Source organism: Benincasa hispida, chromosome 11, assembly GCF_009727055.1.
Source record: "Benincasa hispida cultivar B227 chromosome 11, ASM972705v1, whole genome shotgun sequence".
NCBI lineage: Eukaryota > Viridiplantae > Streptophyta > Magnoliopsida > Cucurbitales > Cucurbitaceae > Benincasa > Benincasa hispida.
This window is the reverse complement of record NC_052359.1, coordinates 12,614,873-12,633,935: the sequence shown is the minus strand read 5'-3', so window position 1 is coordinate 12,633,935 and position 19,063 is coordinate 12,614,873. Positions and strand designations below refer to the sequence as shown.

General features: G+C 34.5%; 1 protein-coding gene across 1 annotated transcript; it reads right to left on the bottom strand.

Moving 5' to 3' along the window:
• Positions 1-9,195: 9,195 nt before the first annotated feature.
• LOC120091781 lies at positions 9,196-16,187 on the bottom strand. Its single transcript, XM_039049902.1, has 14 exons — positions 15,917-16,187; positions 15,728-15,804; positions 15,012-15,212; positions 14,536-14,633; positions 14,122-14,312; positions 13,815-13,993; positions 13,204-13,545; positions 13,061-13,125; positions 12,929-12,977; positions 12,679-12,826; positions 12,290-12,374; positions 12,124-12,193; positions 10,368-10,508; positions 9,196-9,848 (listed from the first exon to the last, which is right to left on the bottom strand). Exons 1-14 carry the CDS (start codon positions 16,014-16,016, stop codon positions 9,534-9,536), a joined length of 2,061 nt encoding a protein of 686 aa, XP_038905830.1. The 5' UTR covers positions 16,017-16,187; the 3' UTR covers positions 9,196-9,533.
• Positions 16,188-19,063: the final 2,876 nt, after the last annotated feature.

Here is a 19,063-nt window from a genome sequence, read left to right as displayed (position 1 = left end):
TGAACTAGATATACGTCCCATTACTAATTCAAGGAAATATGATATTAATAAGATCAAACAAGCATCCCATCTCTCTTAGCGAGGGAATTAATCATTTTTTTGAAGTTTAAGGGCAGGGTTTTTTGCTTCATTTCAAACGATATTTAATCAATAAGCCAGTCGAGAGATGGAACATCGATTTCGCTTAACAGAAGAAGATATTCCTTCGGAACCCTCTCCTATTGTTTTGTAATAATCAAAGGAAAGTCAAATAGAATTTCATTCAATTATCAAAAAGTTATCTTATATATAACAAGTTATTATTATAATGCAGAATGTACGAAGGACTTATACATAAATTATACGGAACCTTATGTAAATGGTGAGATGTACCAACCACACAATCCTCCAACATTGTTTAGGTTGATTATCCTAGATATAACCAAAACCATACGAGACCTAGACACAACCAAAAATCTTTGGTGCCCCATCCGACTTGGACTCTTGCAAAATATGAAAAGAAAAAGATGAGAGTTTGGCACGGGACTCTTATATCTAAGTAAGATGATTCATAATTGTCTCGATAGCTTCTCTCGTTCACTTCAAGCCTTTGGTGTAATGACCCGTAAGCCCTTCAGAAATAAAAACATCAAAAAAAGAAATGGTTATGGGAACCAACGGTGATGAAGGTAACCGGGCCAATGCGGTCGGTTATCGAAGTAAAGGAGTTCCAAAGCACGAGGGAATGGGCTTTCATTCCCGGGACCGCGCCTCGTCTATGTACTCGGCGCCTCTCTTGAAGATGCGCGCGCGATATGAGAAAAAAGAGCCTATTGGTTGGGAGCCGTAAGTCGAAAAGTCTGAAAGAGATGAGCTTTATTCCCACGTTAAACCATACGCGAGCCCTAGAATAAAGAATTTGCCTGACTACATGCGAAAGCTTTTCCTTCCGCTGGATTGAAAAATCATCCTTATTTCCTGGTCCACATTCACACTTTGCTGAGGAACGAAGCTTCGTGTTTGTTTTTCTTCAAACCCCCAATCTGCTCTCGCTCGCCGCTACTAATAGGGTCTCAGTTGATTTCCCTTCCTTTAGCTCCATACGGCCTTATTTTGGACGGTAGAACGGGGAGAGGGGGAAGGGAGAAACAAGGCTCGACCGATAGGAGGACAGGCTCACCCTTCCATAGGGTTCCATGCTTGACGATCGGGAGTGAAAGTAAGGTCAATAAGGACCACAACATGCCTCTCGGCGACACGAGACGGGGAGTTTGAAGACACTAATCTAATACCGGGTGAAAAAGAAGAAACGAAACTCCACAAATTCTTTATACAAATCGAGGAGGCCAAAAGAATGGGAATCATAAACAGTAAGTGACGATTCTAACTCATCCTGAACCTAGCTGGCGTCAAATTATTACTCGAAAACGGTGAGGCCGTGTTATGAAGGGCCATATACAAGCCCATATAAAAGCCTTTTCAGACAAGCCAGCCCAGTCGTCAGCTCATCTTGCTAAGGATGTTGACACTGACGCGAGGGACTAACAAGTTCAGTAAGTAAACACAATAAATAGGGGTAGTGGCTTTGTTTGGGGGAGCAATTCCCCTTCCCTTCCTTTGGAGAGTTACGAGTTGCTGCTGAAGGACTTTCTTTTGCTGATGATGTGGTTTCTGTTGCTTTTGCATAACTGAGATCCCTTCCAATAGCTACTGTTGCTACTACTGTTCTTTTAGTTCCTTTAGCTGAAGAGGAACTTCTACCACTTTTCACAAAATCCCTCAGTGCGGGAACCGCTTTAGCTGCCACTCTAACAGCGTAACCAAGAGCATATTACTTTGAGAAAGATGAATTTCTACTTGCCAGTGGTAAGCAAATTGACACCTGAACTCGCATCGAAGGAAAGAAATCCGGAAAATGCCTATTTATCCTGGGTAGATAAAAAGTGGCACTGAAAACTTCAGCATATTATTCGATGTCATTGTCGTGTCAGCCAAGCGAAAAGTTTGAATGAAGGCCATGTCTTTTGCCGATGGAGTTGCATTTCGAGTGGAAGTTGGAGTGGTTTTCTACCCGGGAAGGGGGGAAGGTACAACGGGGGGCATCGCGTCGGGTTGTCCCCCTTTAGTAAGCAGCCAAGTTGAGGTTGAGGTTGATCCAAGCACACCACCCAACACCTTACGCGCCCAACTCAAGACTTCCTTGCTTTCTTAAAGCAATGAATGCGCTCAAAAGCTTCCGCCCGGCTGAAGACGGAATTGAACGGTGGTACGTACGGCTTAGAGCCAAGGCATTCATAGGTCTCCTTCCTGTCAGAGCTCTATGACGGACGTGATAGCGGAAAAGGCAAGTCTTCCTGGGTCTAGAACAGAAAATGGGAAGTCTTCCTGGGTCTAGAACAGAAAATGGGAAGTCTTCCTGGGTCTTCCTCACACTCACGAATCTCATGTATATTCTTCCCAAATCCTAGCGTCAGCTACCATAAAAAGCTAGGCCTTCTTGCTCAAGCTGTTAGCGCGTAGAGAAGCACCCTCGATCAAACAAACTCTGAATTTCATAAGAGAAGAAAGATCGTAGCATAGAAAAGAAAGGTAGTTTGCTTACTTAGTGTTTGTGCTAAGGAGAAAGAGTTTTGATTCGAGGCGGATCCCTTTTTTGTTTGCCTTTACAAGTTGAGTAAACAAATCAAAAACCTTGATCGTTAGTTTATTTAAGGTTCTCACACTAACATGACAAAGTGTGCGTTCACGTCCCGGTTTTTGAGTGTGGGGTGCTTAGCTAAGGTAGCATATCCAAAATTCAAGAAATCCACATTAGGATCTAAAACTTTTTATTGCATTTTCATTGGTTATGTAAATAATGGTGTTGCATATAGGTTTATAAGTGATAATTTATTGTGTGAATATAGAGATGCTATATTTTTTAGTATGTTTTTCTCCTGAATAAAACTGGTGATAAATCAGTAGATAATTCACTCAGTGATCAAACTGCTAGTACTTCAAGCATCAATCAAATATCTGAACTCCATCTTTCTAGCCCTAATAACACACTTGAATTAAAGTCTAGAAGAAGTAAAAGACAAAGGGTTAGTAAGGATTTTGGACCTGATTTTCTAACTACCTTTCTAGTTGAAAATTCAGATAAAATAGACAATCAATTTGCTTGCATGTACTTAATAGATGAGGATTCAAAAACCTATCAAGAAATCTTAAGCTCAGTATATTCTAGTTTTTGAAAAGAGGCAATCAAGAGTGAATTAGATTCTTTAGTTATGAATCAAACATGGGAATTAGTGGAACTACCTAAAGGAAATAAAGTCATTAGGTGTAAATGGACCTTTAAAAAGAAAATGAGACCAAATGGTGTAATAGATAAGTTTAAGGCTAGACTAATGGTTGTGGGATACATACAAAAGCAAGGCATGGACTATTTTGATACTTATGCACCTATGACTAAAATAGTCATTATTAGAGCTTTGATAGCCTATGCTGCAATACATGGCTTTCTAATACATCAGATGGATATCAATACGGCACTTCTCAATTGGGACTTAGAAGAGGAAATATATATGACACAAACTAAAGGCTTATCAAGAAAATAAGGTCTGTAAATTTACAAAATCTCTTTATGGTCTGAAACAAGCTCCTAAGTAATGGTATGAAAAATTTAACACTGCTTTGGTAAACAGTGGTTTCAAGGTAAACTATTTTGACTCTTGTGTTTATTCAAAGTCATTTGGAGTTGGCTGTGTAATTGTTTGTTTATATGTTGATGATATGTTGATCTTTGGTACAAACATATATATAATTAATGACACCAAGTTATTTTTATCATCATAATTTGAAATGAAAGATCTAAGTGAGGCCGAAGTGATACTTGGTGTTAAGATAAGTAAAACTGAAAATAGTTTCTCTTTATGTCAATCACACTATATTGAAAAGTTGTTAAAAAGATTTGACAGTTTTGATGTTACATCTGTAAGAACACTCTATGATCCTAGCATGAGTCTTAAGAAGAATAAAAGTGAAAGTGTCTCTTAGCCTAAATATGCAAAAATTATTGGCAGTGTTATATTTTTAATGAACTATACTAGGCCCGATATTGCTTATGCTATGAGTAGACTGAGTAGATACACTCATAATCCTGATAAGGATCATTAGGTAGCAATTTGTCATTTGCTAAGGTACCTTAGAGGTACAATGGATTTTTGTCTGCATTTCAATAATTTTCCTGCAGTGTTAGAAGGATATTGTGACGCAAAATGGGCAGTAGATAACAACGAAATAAGTTCCACTAGTGGATACGTATTTATACTAGGTGGAGGAGTTATTTCATGTAAATCTGGTAAACAAACTTGTATAGCATGATCCACCATGGAGTCAGAGTTTATAGCACTTGAGCTAGCTGGACAAGAAGCAGAGTGGCTAAGAATCTATTACGAGGCGTGCCACTGTGGGAGACTTTTATACCATTATCTTTGCATTATGATTCATAGGTTGTTGATAACTTGTAGAAATACAAGTTATTGTGGCTCTTAAGTTGGAACAATTAAGGTTTTTAATGATAAAATCTCCTCATTTTAGAAGAAACGCATGGAATTACTCAAACATTAGCAAACTCATGCAAAAGAATGTTTATTACTAAAATACTACGGCACTAACGCATTATATTGTATGATTTCAACAAGAGGCTAACGCATGATTAAGAAGTGTCGCAGGTAAAATTCTAACACATGGTTCATGCGTCGGAGGGATTCAATGCAAGGAAGATTCATTGATTCAGGCTGTTTGTGTCAAATCACCACTTGCAAGCATGGGCACTTGCAGCAATGCAAGCATGGGCACCTGCAGCAAGCGGCGTCTGAAAAGCTTCTGAGTGTCAAGCGGCTGACTAGGGCATGGACTTTAATGCTACCCATCACCAAGCTGGGGAAGACCAACACCTATAAATAGAAGAAATCCCTCTAGAGTTAAAAGTTCAAAAAATTTCAAGTTCTCACTCTCAGTATTAGCTTAGTCGTAGTGTTAGATTTTTAGAGCTATGTTGTGGTGCCAAGAAGAGCAGAAGAGAAGAGAACCACCACCACCACCGATCAAGGAGCAAAAGAAGCCAAGCTTGAGAGAGACACTTCTTCCAATTCTTATACAAGTGATTGTACATAACTAAAATTGAGCCAAAGAGGACAAGAGATTGTACTTTGCGACTTGATTCATTTCCTTTCATCTTATTTATTGGTTTTATCATTTCATACTGATTGAGTATTGCTTTTTTAAAGACAATCTGGTTCTTTATAAATTCATATATTTGATCTATCACACTTTGCCATTGTTTATTTCTTGTTTATGTTGGATGCATCTATACTTCATGCAAAATTTCATTTCAAACGCTTAAGCCAACTTGATCAATTGGTAAAAGCATCTTTAGCTTAGGTTATTTGAGAGAATAAGTAAGCTAGCATCGAGTTAGAACGCATAGTACATCTAGAGATAGAATTACTAGGTGTTTTATTGCATCCTGTGTTTGACACATACATCCTAGAGATACGTTTTGTATGTTATTCTCATTGAGAAGTGTTGAATAAGAGTCTAATGCATAAACAAAGATAAGAAAGCCATCTCATTCACATCACATTTTAGTTTGTGTACATTCAACTTAGATCGACACATACCATTTGCATTAAAAATCCATTTTCACACGACCCATCATTCTCTGCTCAACCCTTTTTGTATCTTCTTGCACACACACAGCACCTTAGTATAAATAACACATTTCTTCATACATTTAGGAAACCCCTACAACAGCTACAATGCAAGGTCTGCGTTAGCTTAATCTGAATCCCTAAGATCGACCCTGGACTTACCAGGAACCTAAATAGATTTATACTTAGTCTGATTTAGAAAAACTTGAACGTCAATAGAGGAGTGTCATGCGTTCTGTTTCACATATCTAACGCATCAACGCGTTACAAATACATCAACACATCAAAGTACCAGCGCATCATTCATACTTATTTTTCCAAATTATTTTATACAATACACTCCTAGCTCGAATCACGATAGCAACGAACAGTTGTCATAGGTATTGTCAAGAGTATTGTATATAATGGCAAAAGAAGGCATATTTTTCTAAGACATGGAGCTGTAAACAACTGTTGAAGGAAGGAATTATCTACTTAGAGTATGTAGGTCTGAGAGGAATTTAGCAGATCCTCTCACCAAAGACCTAACAAAGAGAGTAATCCTAAGTTCTTCAACTAGTATAGGACTCAAACCCTTAGTGTAATCCATAGCTCTTTATTTTAGGTGGTCTACTGCGATTACTTGATGGATAATTTGTGAGTGATCCATGGCTTTTTATGTTGGGTGGTCTATTGCAGTGGATTTTATGGATAATATCTAAATTCTTCATAGCTCAATTTTGAGTGGTCTATTGCAATAGACTTGATTAAGCATCTAACGTGAAAGTGAAGGTGTGGACTACCTTCTATAAAAGAGTTTGAGTGTCTCTTTCTAGAGCTTTCACGATGACCCAAGGTTCTATGTGAATAGTCCAAATGGCTTTTTATGCATGATTTTATCGCAGAATCAAGAGAGAAATTAAAATGATTGAAACATGTTGTGAGGGTCTCAACCAGAATTCACAAAAGTTCAAGAGGTAACTCACCTTTATGAATGTAGTTGTTGCCCTACTTCACTATGCATCAATTCAAACCATAAGATATTGATGCTTAAGTTTACTACCATTCCATTGCTCATAATCATCTTCTTGTTTTTATCATTTGTTCGGTGTCTGTCGGTCATTCATGGGGGACTGTTGGGAATGACCCACATACACTTTAGGACCAAGCCCTACAAAGGCACATGGGAGTAACACCTTTCACTTATCCCACATTGGATAATTAAGGAGTGGGTAGATGATATATATAGAAGACCATTTCTAGGGACCATTAAAAATGTGTTGGTGATGGAAATATAATCCTTTAACCACATGCATCGTCATCGTTGTCGCCTGTCCAAACACGAATAGATGGATGGACGGGTTTGGGTTTGAAATAAGGATAATCGTGCTTGCACAAAAAAAGAAAATAGTTTTAGTTCTTTTTTAAAAACTTTTTAAAAAAATCTTAAACATTAATTGTTTTAAAAATAAAATGTCTAAGGTTTTTAATGAAGCAATTACATTCCATAACGGAATTTATTATTTTCTGGACGTTTATGACCATTGACCTCCTTCTTTATCTACAGTTGCTTTGTAAAACCAGAGTTCCCAGATCTTAAAAATCAGTTCTTTGTATCCCTATTACAATTTTCTCTTCTTCACCGATCTTCTCCACCGATTCTGAGCAAACACTTCTCTTGTTGTGATTCCAACCCTCCATATGACGAGCACACATCTGAAGAGGGCATTGTGTTAACTTTAGAGAGCAACCGACAAGAACGATTTGTACCACGAGCATGCCAAATTTTCTTTCAAGGCAGTGGTTTCCACAGCACAGCAACTAGCTTTCGAATCTATCGACGTCTAACACTCATTGAACTATCTTCATCATACATTGACACAAACATACACATTGCAAACAAAACACACATTGCAGCCAACATAAGCAGAGCTCAACTAACATAAAGCTAGTACTATCAACCCAAGGTTAAAGGTTCGATTTTTCCACTCTTGTATTAGTTAAAACAAACGCCAACACAAATATATAATAGTGATTGTACATGTTTCTAATAGATAAACACTTTATTTAATTTCTTCAAGGAAATCCTCGAAGCTGGTTTATCTCTCTCATTCCTATGAAGAGAAGTTGAATAAAAGTTGATACTTAGGGGGAGCCTAAGTAAGTTAGTTTAAAGGGATCTCAAACTTGTGTTGAGTGTAAAACATTCGTGGAAGTTGGATATTCGTGAGTCTCTATTAAGTGCTTCTTACAAATAAGTGTTGCATTGTAATTACTGAACTTTTTTATTTAGTGAAATTTCTTTCCAATTGGCAAACTATCTCCAAACGTAGGTGACTTTGCATCAAATTGGATTATCAGTTATTGTGTTTAATTACTTTTATTATTTTTTTTGCTATTTATCTTGTTATTCATTGTGTCATAAGATTGTGACTAACTTGTGGACAATAGTTTAATATTCACTCATTTATTAAGCAACCTTCAATCTTGCAATGGATGCCTCATACTCTGCCTCATTATTTGAGGCTTGAAAGTTGAAGTTGAATGCAGACTCATATAACCCCATTAGGAGACACTAGTGAAGTTCTTTTACCACATCCTTTCATGTTTTGGATGATCCATCAACTGAAAAGATCCAATAGAGGTTTAGTGTCCATTTGGAATGACTAGAGAAAGAAAATGTTTTTCAAAAAAATCGTTTTTATTTAAATTCTTTTGATGAAAATAATTTAAAATACACTTTGAAAGTGCTTGAAAAGCTATTTTGAGTGGTTGCCAAATACTATAATTTTTTTCAAAATGATTTATTTTCAAAATTAAACACTTAAAAGTTAAACCAAACACACTCTTAGATTTACTGAAAGTAGTGAGTTGAAGACCACGACCTCAATTCCCCTTCCTGGTTGACCTCGATCTTAGTTATATCTCCCGTCATTGCATGCTCCTTTCGTTGTTGTCCACGACTTGAAATGAATATCATTTTCGCTCAACTCGATTGCCCACTTCATTAGATGTCTGAACCTTAGGCTTCTGTAATAATACTTGAATCAAAGGGGTTGTAAAGGAATGGATTTGATGCAAAAGACAAGAGTATGATCTGCTCTAATAAGACTTGAACTTTCAATTAATTCTTTATGGAAAGTACGATCATCTTCATTAGTTACTCTAAATTCATTTCTAGATCGTACGCCACCTTCAACATTGTTCTTTTGGTATTACTTGGATTGGATATCTACTATATCATTCGACTTAATTTCATCATGAATGATCATAAAAAAAATCTAATGAAGTTAGTGAAGCAGTTTGTGCTTACAAATGTATAGTTCATTTTAGCATTCATATGGAACCTTGGCACATTTCATACACATTACACAGTATATTCGTCATATTATTTCCCATGAACTAACAGCAAAACTAGTTATAAGATATCATAACCATTCAGAAATTAAAATGGAGCAATCTAAGTACACTGACACAATAACAAACTAAATATGTAACTAAACTTTTAAAAAGGGCACAAAGAGAAAATAGGGAGTTGTACTGTTCAACAAATGAGTAATCTCTTTATTCAGTCAAGTTTAATATCTTATCAGCAAATTAGAAGTAAATCAACAAAAACCCATGTAATCCCATGTTATATATGTACATGGAAAAAGAAAAGAAGAGAGAGAGAGAGAGAAGGGAGGGGGGGGGGGGGTGTGAAAGGAAAAAAAAGAAAGAAGAACATTTCCTCTTGCAAGGAAAGAAGAAGACTCTCTTGTTTTGTTTATACTACACAAGGACCAGTAAAATTTACAATTCCATCCCAAAGGATATCCAAAAAATCAAAATCAAAATCCCAAACTTCAGAGGCAGGCAGAAGAATTTTCAGCTGTCTGTCTAAACAAATGTCCAACCATTTTCAACAGGAGTAGCAGCAGATGGAGTTTCTGGCTTAGGAGGCTTCTTTGCAAATAAAGATGATTTACTGTCGAAGAACGACGAGAACGGTTGTGGTGAGGAGGGCCTTTCGTCCGAGTTTGCATTTCTTGGAGAAGATTTTCTTGACTGTCCATCCTTGCCCACAAAGTTCAGGCTCAGCTTCTTAAAACGACGTTTCAGCTCACTGGCTGTCATGTTTGATTCTTCTGGCTGCTTCATGGCCTTCAGAATTTCCTCTGGATTCACCATCATAGTCTCCACTGTTTCATAGACCTGTTTCTCACAATTAAATGATTCAAATAATTACACATCAGTTTCAATCACGATCAGGATTTGATACTAATCGATAAATATACGACAAAAGTTTCAAAAATGCTGTTCATTCTATTAGCTGCCCCTATGCCCACCATGGGCAATAATCGACACTCTCTTGTGATCAAGAAAGACATGGTTGTATGTGAGATCTACACATTTTAATTCATAAGCACTTGAATACTGCATACGATGCCACAATCCCAAAGCATTAAAATGATTTGTCGTCCATACGATTATGAAAACAGCAAAAAGTTGTAGTTTTAAACCAGAAGAAATAGGACTATCTCAGATGAACAGATACATGGATGTAAAATGATAAGTTTTCTTTCTTTTTTTTCTTCGCCTATTAGTTTGCTGCACGTCAAATGCAAGAAAAGCACGTCCATTCCATTAGTGCAACTTTGTAAGAAACGAGAGATAGTTCTGTTACCAAAATAATTTCATAGAAATATAAATTGAAGTCTCAACGGAGCGAACCTGACAGATGTCATCAACTTTGTTGCTCCAAGAGCTGCCTTGACAAGTTGCTACAACATAGCCCTTGCAGTCATAGAACAGCTTTGACAAATTATTATTTTTACCCAACTTTTCCTCAGCCATTATGAATCCTAAACCAAGCTGCACATAGAGCAGAAGATTATGTTAGCATAGAGACTCGTGGTATCGAAGTGATAATTGATGACTGACAAATTTGGAACATTCGTTATCTTCACAATACATATGGAAAACTCTCGTTACAATTATACAGACACCTTCAATTGAAAGAAAGTTTTTCTTTTTCCTTTTTTCATATATATTTTAAAAAATTAATAATAATAATAAAGATTTATCCATATCAGTCAATAATCTATACTATATATAAAAGGGGCTATAAGAGAGAATCTTTGTATCTCCATTTTGTCCTACATTTTTTAATAATTCCTATTTAACTCCTTGTTACAACTATTCGGGTCGAGGTAGTTACATGTGAAGTGGTGTATTATTTTTATGTACGGATGTGATCTAGACCACAGATATAAAATACCACATTCTAACAGTAAAGATATGTTTGAACAAAGAGTCATGTCCTTTGCCCTGTTACAACTATTAAGATTGAGTAGTGATACGATGAAAAAGTATATCCTTTCATATTTTTGTGTAATCTAGACCATACATATGAAAAATCATAGTCTAATTATGACATATATTTGACTAGACAATTGCATTCTTTTCCTTATTATACCTATCCGGGTCAAAGTGTTTGCAAAATAAAGTTTCGTATATGGGTATGATTTGGACTATAGATATGAAACATCAATCTAACAAGGACATATGTTTAAACTGACAGTCCTATCATTTGCCCTTTTAAATTTTCATAAATTCCTATTCTATCTTTCTCTTCAAATAGTGAGTATTACATTCAGGAACTAACACTCATCACAGTGCATGTCAGAATGTATGCAAGGAAACTATGAAAAGAGAGATTTTTTAATAAGAAACCAAGCTTTAAAAATGAAAGAAGACGAGGGAACACCAAAAAAAAAGGAAAAAAAGAGATTAAAGAATCGCATGCTTGAGGAACTTCCCTACATTTCTTAATAGTAATAATATAACAAATTTACAAAAATAAATATAATCTGCAAATATACATTGATTGCTAAAGAGTTTACAGAGCATCATGATATGATTGTGTTCAAGTGAGTTTGTCATTCATCACAGCTACTGAGTTACAAATTTTCTTCTCTCTTTCCTTTTTATTTAGTTAGCTAGAAAGGAGGTGTTATAGAGTACAAGACAGTGAAAGACAAATAATTGTATGATTGTGTTGGTTGGAGCTCCCTCAAGAGTCAGGAGGGAGGTGTTCAAGTTGTTGAAAACTACTTGAGATATTTTACTGAAGTATTTTCTTCTTCATGTTTTCAGAACATATTCTATTTCAATTTTGTGGTTCCTATCGCATCAATTCCTAACACTAACAAAAGCCAACATGACAGTTGTATCCATCAAAAACATCACTCTACATGACCAGGGACAAGCACCCACACAGTTCGTTCTTGAATCTTAACTATACAAAAATAGTGATGAAGTTGATTTATTACTTTGCAGGAATAACATTGTGCGAAAATGATAAGCTTCATTCTTGAGATCCAATCTGCCTAGAATTATAACTTTTCAAGATGACAGATAAATTCATGCACATTTCCCAGGAAGTAGTTTAAGACAATAGGAAGAAGTGTGGTAATTATCAACTTACTAAAGAAATGAACAGCGGCTCAAACAGCTCAGAAGGTGGCAAGTCCTCTAAATCATTCAGAATCCCTTCCCTGCAATACCAGAGTTTAGTGCCACAGTTTCAAGATCCATATCTGTCAAATATAGAGTAAATAAACAGTAACCAATTTTTTATTCCTTCAACTTACACAACCAAATCCTCATCAAAGAGTGGTGCCTGTTTAACAGCAGGCACCGGTTTTGATGTTTCCCACAGTTCACGCCACAAATTACCTGGCAGGAATAGAAGTCATAAAACTTAGCGTGTATGTCATAATTTCTAAGTCTGGATAACAAGGCTATTATACCCACTGACATTCATCCCCCAGTGAATGTTCCTAATTCATACAACTATAGCCAAAGCAAGCTAAAAAAAAATTAATAGCTTCTGTCGCTCCAATTCAAAAATAATAATAATAAATTAAATAGCAGGACAGTCCCTCAAACTAAGTCCAATATTAAAAATCCAATTTATGAGAAATATCATCCATAATGTGACAAAATTAAGTCGTAGTGAATATCAGATAGAGTTCTACACCTTCTTTTTGCATTCGGCTACTAAGTTGACCTCTTGAATCACTACCAACAGGAGAATCTATACTATCATTACTCGGTTCAGGTTCTGTCCAATCAGGAGGGGAGTGCCATCTTACAAAATCTTCCAAGATACACCCAGGATTGGCAGCCTAGATTAATAGTAACTGCAAAGTTAGTCTACCAACACGTATCAACTTAAGTACACAGTCTATCAATATGGTGGACGACAGATATTGACAGTAGAAAGTGACCTTGAAAGCTTGCATGTCTGAAAGAAGTTGAGAACATCCAGCACCCACACTGAGCATTGGAGATTTTGCAGTTGTCAGGCAGAAATACCGAATGATATACTGATAAGACTAAAAAATGGTGCAATAATATACCTTCCAGTTCGAAGGACAAACTCCTCTGTTTCTTTAATGACGTCTTCTGTTAGCAGCGGTCCTTCCTGTCCACCAAAAATAGGTTTGATTAAGCCTTTGCATTCTTCAACACTGAAGAAAAGATCCAATATTATTAGCCTAACCTGTGTAACAGGAGAGTAAACTGCTTCACCAGTTTCCAACATTTTATGGTTACCAAATGGGCAATCAGCACCTAGTCGAAGTGCAAGTTCCCCATTATTGAGTCTCGCATACAAGAGAGTGTTTCCAGGAATAGTTATTTCGGATGTTCTTGATTCAGCATTTGAACTTGCTTCCCGTAGTGCAGCATCTAACGAGTCAGTTGCTATCTCATGACGTCTTTTGCGAGAGACACAACAATTTATAACCTGGAATCGCTGATATAGAAGACATGAATTTAAATCTGGAATTTCATCTATTGGAATGTCAGGTAGATATTGTTCTTCTGACCAGAATCTTCTCATCTGCATAATAAAATGATTCCAAACAAACTTCATTAGTTACAGACATAAAAAGGGTTGAGCTATCAGGTAAGCATGAACAAAGTGTCCTTGGACATGAAAAAGTATGTGTAAATGCAAATTAAACTGAAGACTTTATGAATGCAAATTCTTCCTCTAAAACAAGATATCTACAAAATTTTGAACAATAAGCTTTGAGTACAAAAGGATTATTTTCATGATTTGTAACCATTCCTTAGATAGCATAGTCAAGTTCTACATTGTGAACTCACTTCATCAACAATTCTGCACCAAAAAAGTGCCATTTTCCGTACAGATCTAAAGCTTCCTATAACTTCAGATATCTTAACAAGAAGGCTATCTGGAGGAGCACCATGAATATCTTTAGGCAAGGATGTCACAATTGTGCCCTCTGAAGCAGTGCCAAAGCTCCTTTTGAGAAAATCTCCCTCTGCGCACATCTTGCAGATATTACAACGGAAATGAAAGATCGTTGCAGGATAATATGCAAGAAATTACTAGAATATATCATTGTTCCTCAAGTAAATCCATAATGAATCACCTGGAATGTTCATGTACCTGCATCAAAGAGTGAACAAATCAAAGATTGAATTCTCTCATCATGACGAAATGCAGTTGAACTCTTTTCCTCCTTTTCACGAAGCATTAATGCCCTAACAGAAGATAGACTCAACCCAGATTTCTCTCTTGGTGAAGAATCTCCTGATGAAGCAACCAAACTCTTCATTGACTTGGATTTCTTTCCAGCCCTAGGTCAAAAGTATGGATATTGAGGTATCAGAAACAACTCGCATTGCAAGCTCATCTTGTCAAATAGTTTATAGGAGAACAAAGTCAACACTTAAGAACCAAGTACCAGGGAGTTCTTTATCCTTGAAAATAACTGTGTGAATACAAGATCCACCAAGAAATCTAAGAAAAACAAAAGAATGCAAAGCAAAATATCGAAAATGTGAAAGAAAAGAAGCTCACTCAACAGCTATGGCCAACTGCTTTATAACTGAAAGGGGAGGAATACTAGCTTTGTCAATAGCCAAAAAACTTTCAACTGATGGAACTATTTCTGCATTCTAAATAAATATGAGACAAGTTAGTATAAGAAAAAAAATTCATTTAACAAGACAGTTCTTAATTATATTATAAAGATTATGATTAATTCCAGAGTCATCACCTCTATGTATTGCCTATAATGGTCAATGACACCTGTTGACTTGCAAATGTTATGGGGTTTTCTTCAAGTTTACCTAATCACATTAAGGTTACTCCTTTCCTAATTGCTAATGTCTGTAAAACCTTTTTTCTCTCTCTAATAAAAGAATTAGTTACATATGATATCACAGCTTGGAAGTTGGATCCACTTACGCACCATGTTAGGTAACTTAATAGAGATTATACAGATTAAGACAAAATACATCAGAAAACACTATATATTTATGAATGTTTAATACCTTTGCTTCAATATCATTTTTCATGTTCAGTAGGTACAAATTCTCATCATAAAATGGTACAGCCATGGTTGGATTTTCAACTTTTTCAGTCTCCTCGGCAGCTTTCTTTCCTATTCGTATGTTTTTGAATTTATCTTGCCAGTCCTGTTTTGTCCCTATGTTCGACGGTCTCCACCTCGAGTGCTTTGGCTCACTGTGACTCTGAAACATCCCACATTGCATGAAAACAATGCAATTATATTATAACATCCGCTTTAGAAATTGTCTTATACCGAAGATATATAAACACTGAAATTCTTTTTGAAACTTTATCCAGAGTAAATGCAGATTATGAATGACCATAGATAGTAGAAATAAACATTTCCAAATTCAATAAAAGGCCTGCGCTCCATTTGTTTTACAAGATAAGTATGAAATGGTGATAAGGTACAACAAAAGGCAAAATAGCCGGTCAACCTGATCTCCACTTCAGCTAATGAAGTTGACCCTTTTCAAATAAAAGAACGTTGAAAACATTTTTCCTCTCCTATCTTACTTTCTTCTAAAGAAATCTAAACAGAAAAACTACAACATAATTTCCTGAATTAATGGCGAAAAGGAAAAATGAGCAGCTTCGATTATGGAATTTCAATGAACATCAAAACAAAGAGCATTAAAAGCACATAAGTCAATCAAAAGGGACTGGGTCAACAAAGAAAAACAAAACAGAATCATACCCTTATCTCATCTTCGTTCTTAGAAGTCTTGTCGTCGGATGGTTTCACCAGATCCTTAGGCACTCGTTTATCAAAATCTTCAGCGATTCAGAGACCGAGAATCATAGGGGGGAAAAGGGTAAAAACGAAATGAAGAATCCAACAAAAAAAGGGGGAGCAAATTTAGAGAATGGATGAGATTGTGCAAACCTGCTGGATCGGATTTAAAGTCGAAGAAAACTCGCTCCGCTTTAGCAGCCGCGGAATGAAAGGCAGTCCTCGCTTTAGAAACAAAGGAGGGCGCCTCCATAATCAGGTAAAGCAAAAAAAAAAAAAAAAAAAGCACAAAAATGGAAATCAAAGATAGAAATAGAATGGAGATGAAGGCATCTGTTAGAAATGAAAATGAATATGAAACAATGGAGGAAGAAACCAATTAACCAGACTCGTCTTGTATTGTATATGCTCTGGATGTCACTTCGAAATTAAATTTTTTAATAATAAAAAATCATTTATTTAATTATTTATTTTTAAAATTTTTTAACATTATTCTACCGTTGGTTTCTTTCTTCTTACTATGATTGGTTCTCATCATGTAATTAATATGGTAACCCTGCAAATGAAATTTATATTTTCTTTATATATTTTTTTCTTTATTTGATGAGTTCGTTGTGAGAAATCGAATTTATCTTTTGGTTGCGTTTTTTTAATTTTTTATTTTATTTTATTATATTTCTTGGATCCTTTGGTCAAGTGATAATGCCTTACTACAAAATGGAAAACTAACCTTAAACTTACCACCTAAAAAGATTTAGGGTCCGTTTAGATTAAATATTTTGATAAAAACTGATTAAAATACACTTGAATAGCTATTTTTAAGTGGTTGTCAAACATCTAAATTTCTTCCAAAATGGTTTAATTTTTAAATTAAACTCTTGAAAATGTACTCCAAATACATCCTTAGATTCATGAAATTGATTTCTTTTTATTATATCACTAAATGCATATTTTGGAGTGTTTTTTTAAATTGTTAAAATCATTTTTGTTTTAAAATTACTCCCAACCAAATTTTTAATCACTCAAAATAAATTTAATGTTTAATTTTGCACTTTTAAACACAATTTTTATACTATTGAAATCAATTTTGGAGTGATTTAGAAAATGACAAAAATGATTTTAACAATTTCTTAATCACTCTCATATTAGTAGGGTTTTCAATTTTGTTTTGTCTTTCGAAAAATATATGGTCGATTACAAGTTTTAACTTCGTGATTATACAATAAAACCCTAATATTATTTAAAACAATAAATGCCAAAATCTTTTAACTATATGATTTTCACAATAACATTAGTTATAATAACATAGTTTGATCCATGGTAATGGTCTCCCAATGGATTGTGTTTCTCTCCCTTTAAAACTTAATTAGATTTATTGATGAGTAGAAAATAATTACATAATGAGGAGAGGATCAATCGCTAGAGTTTTTATCTTTATATAGACACATATGGTGTTTAATTAGGGAAGTATTTGTTACTTAATTTAGAAATTGTCTTTTACTTAATTGGCATAATAAAATAATAGGCCTAAAAAGATAAAATGGTAGATACTGCACATGGGCCATATTAATAACAATATTAAATTGAAATTGAAATATAACATCGACTACTTCAGGTATACTTAAGGGCCCATTTGGATTGCCTAGAGTAAAAAATATTTTCAAAAAATCATTTTTATTTAAACTCGGTTAATAAAATCTGGTTAAAATACACTTCAAAAATATTTTGAGTGGTTGTCAAGTACTTCAATTTTTTATAAAATGACTTATTTTCTAAATTAAATACTTAAATCCCCTTTAGTAATCATTTAGTTCTTGGTTTTTGTTTCTGAAATTTAAGCTTATTTCATACACATTTCTTACAATGATTTGCATATTTTTAAGTATAATGGTTGAATTCTTAGTCAAGTTTCAAAAACAAAAAATAACTTTTTGAAAGCTACTTTTTTTTTAGTTCCAAAATTTGGCTTGGTTTTTTAAACCATTGGTTAAAAAATAGATAACAAAAGAAGAAATTTGGAAGTAGAAGTAGTATCTATATGCTTAATTTTCAAAAACGAAAACAAAAAATAAAATGGTTACTAAACGGAGCTTAGTTAATCCAAACACACCCTTATTTTTTTCCAACCTAGCTTAAGTATTGGCATCACTCCCTTTCTTGAGATTGAAAGTCCAATAATTATCTCATAATTGTTGTACTAAAAAATACATAATGAAAAAAGAAAACAAATAACAAAACGATGTAAATGGACAAGAAATATAGAAAAGAAAATTGATGTGATTAAATTTTCTCAATTTTTTTTCATAAATTGAAAAGTGAATAATTAAAATTCCTTAGACTTAACAAGATCAAAAAAAAATAATAAAATAAAAAGTAAAGTTAATATCTAATTAAAGGGTTATTAATATCGAAAATAACTTTCCAAAGTTGTATTAATATTTTCAACTTTTTAACTAAAAGTTCAAAGTTTTATTTATCATGTAGGTGGACATAAATCATTTATCTACACTTTATCACCTTGCCTTTCTTATTTTTCTTCTTTTTTAGATAAATTACTTTTTTTTAGTCATGAGTTTTAAAGAATATGTGCATTTGGTCCTCAAGTTTCAAAACATATATTTTTAGTCCTTGACTTTTTAGAATAGGTGTATTTAGTCATTCAATTTTTAAAATGCACCTTTTTAGTCCCAAATAGGTTTAAAAGGTCTCTAAAATAATTTTTTTTTCACTTTATTTAATTATATTAACTTTTTAATAACAAAAATATGTTTAAAAAATAATTTTAGAGAGAATAGGTAATCTTTAAAAAAATAAATTTTAATTTAAAATAATAACAAAAAAATTAATATAGGGACTTTTTAAACCTATTTTTAAAAATCCAGAAACTAGAAAGGTATATTTTGAAAACTTAGGAACCAAATGAACCTATTCTAAAAAACTTGGGAACTAAAAAGGTATGTTTTGAAAACTCAAAGACCAAACACACATATTCTTCAAAATTTAAGAACTGAAAAGTAATTTTCTCTTTTTTCTCTATCTATCCTTCAATACCCTTTTACTCTCTTTCTATTTCTTACTATCTAAAATATCTTTTTCTTTTCCTTTTTTAGTAAAAAGCTTTATGGTTTTTCTTTGATTGTTGCTTGATTGGAGTGCTCAGTGTCATAATCGCACTTTCAAAAGCTTCACTTAACGATCGTGTGGCACTTGTTCTCATTCATGAACAAGTCAGCCAATTCGAATTTGGATCGTCGATGGCGCACTGGATGCCTCTCGCAACCTTTACCCTCGTTTTGAAGA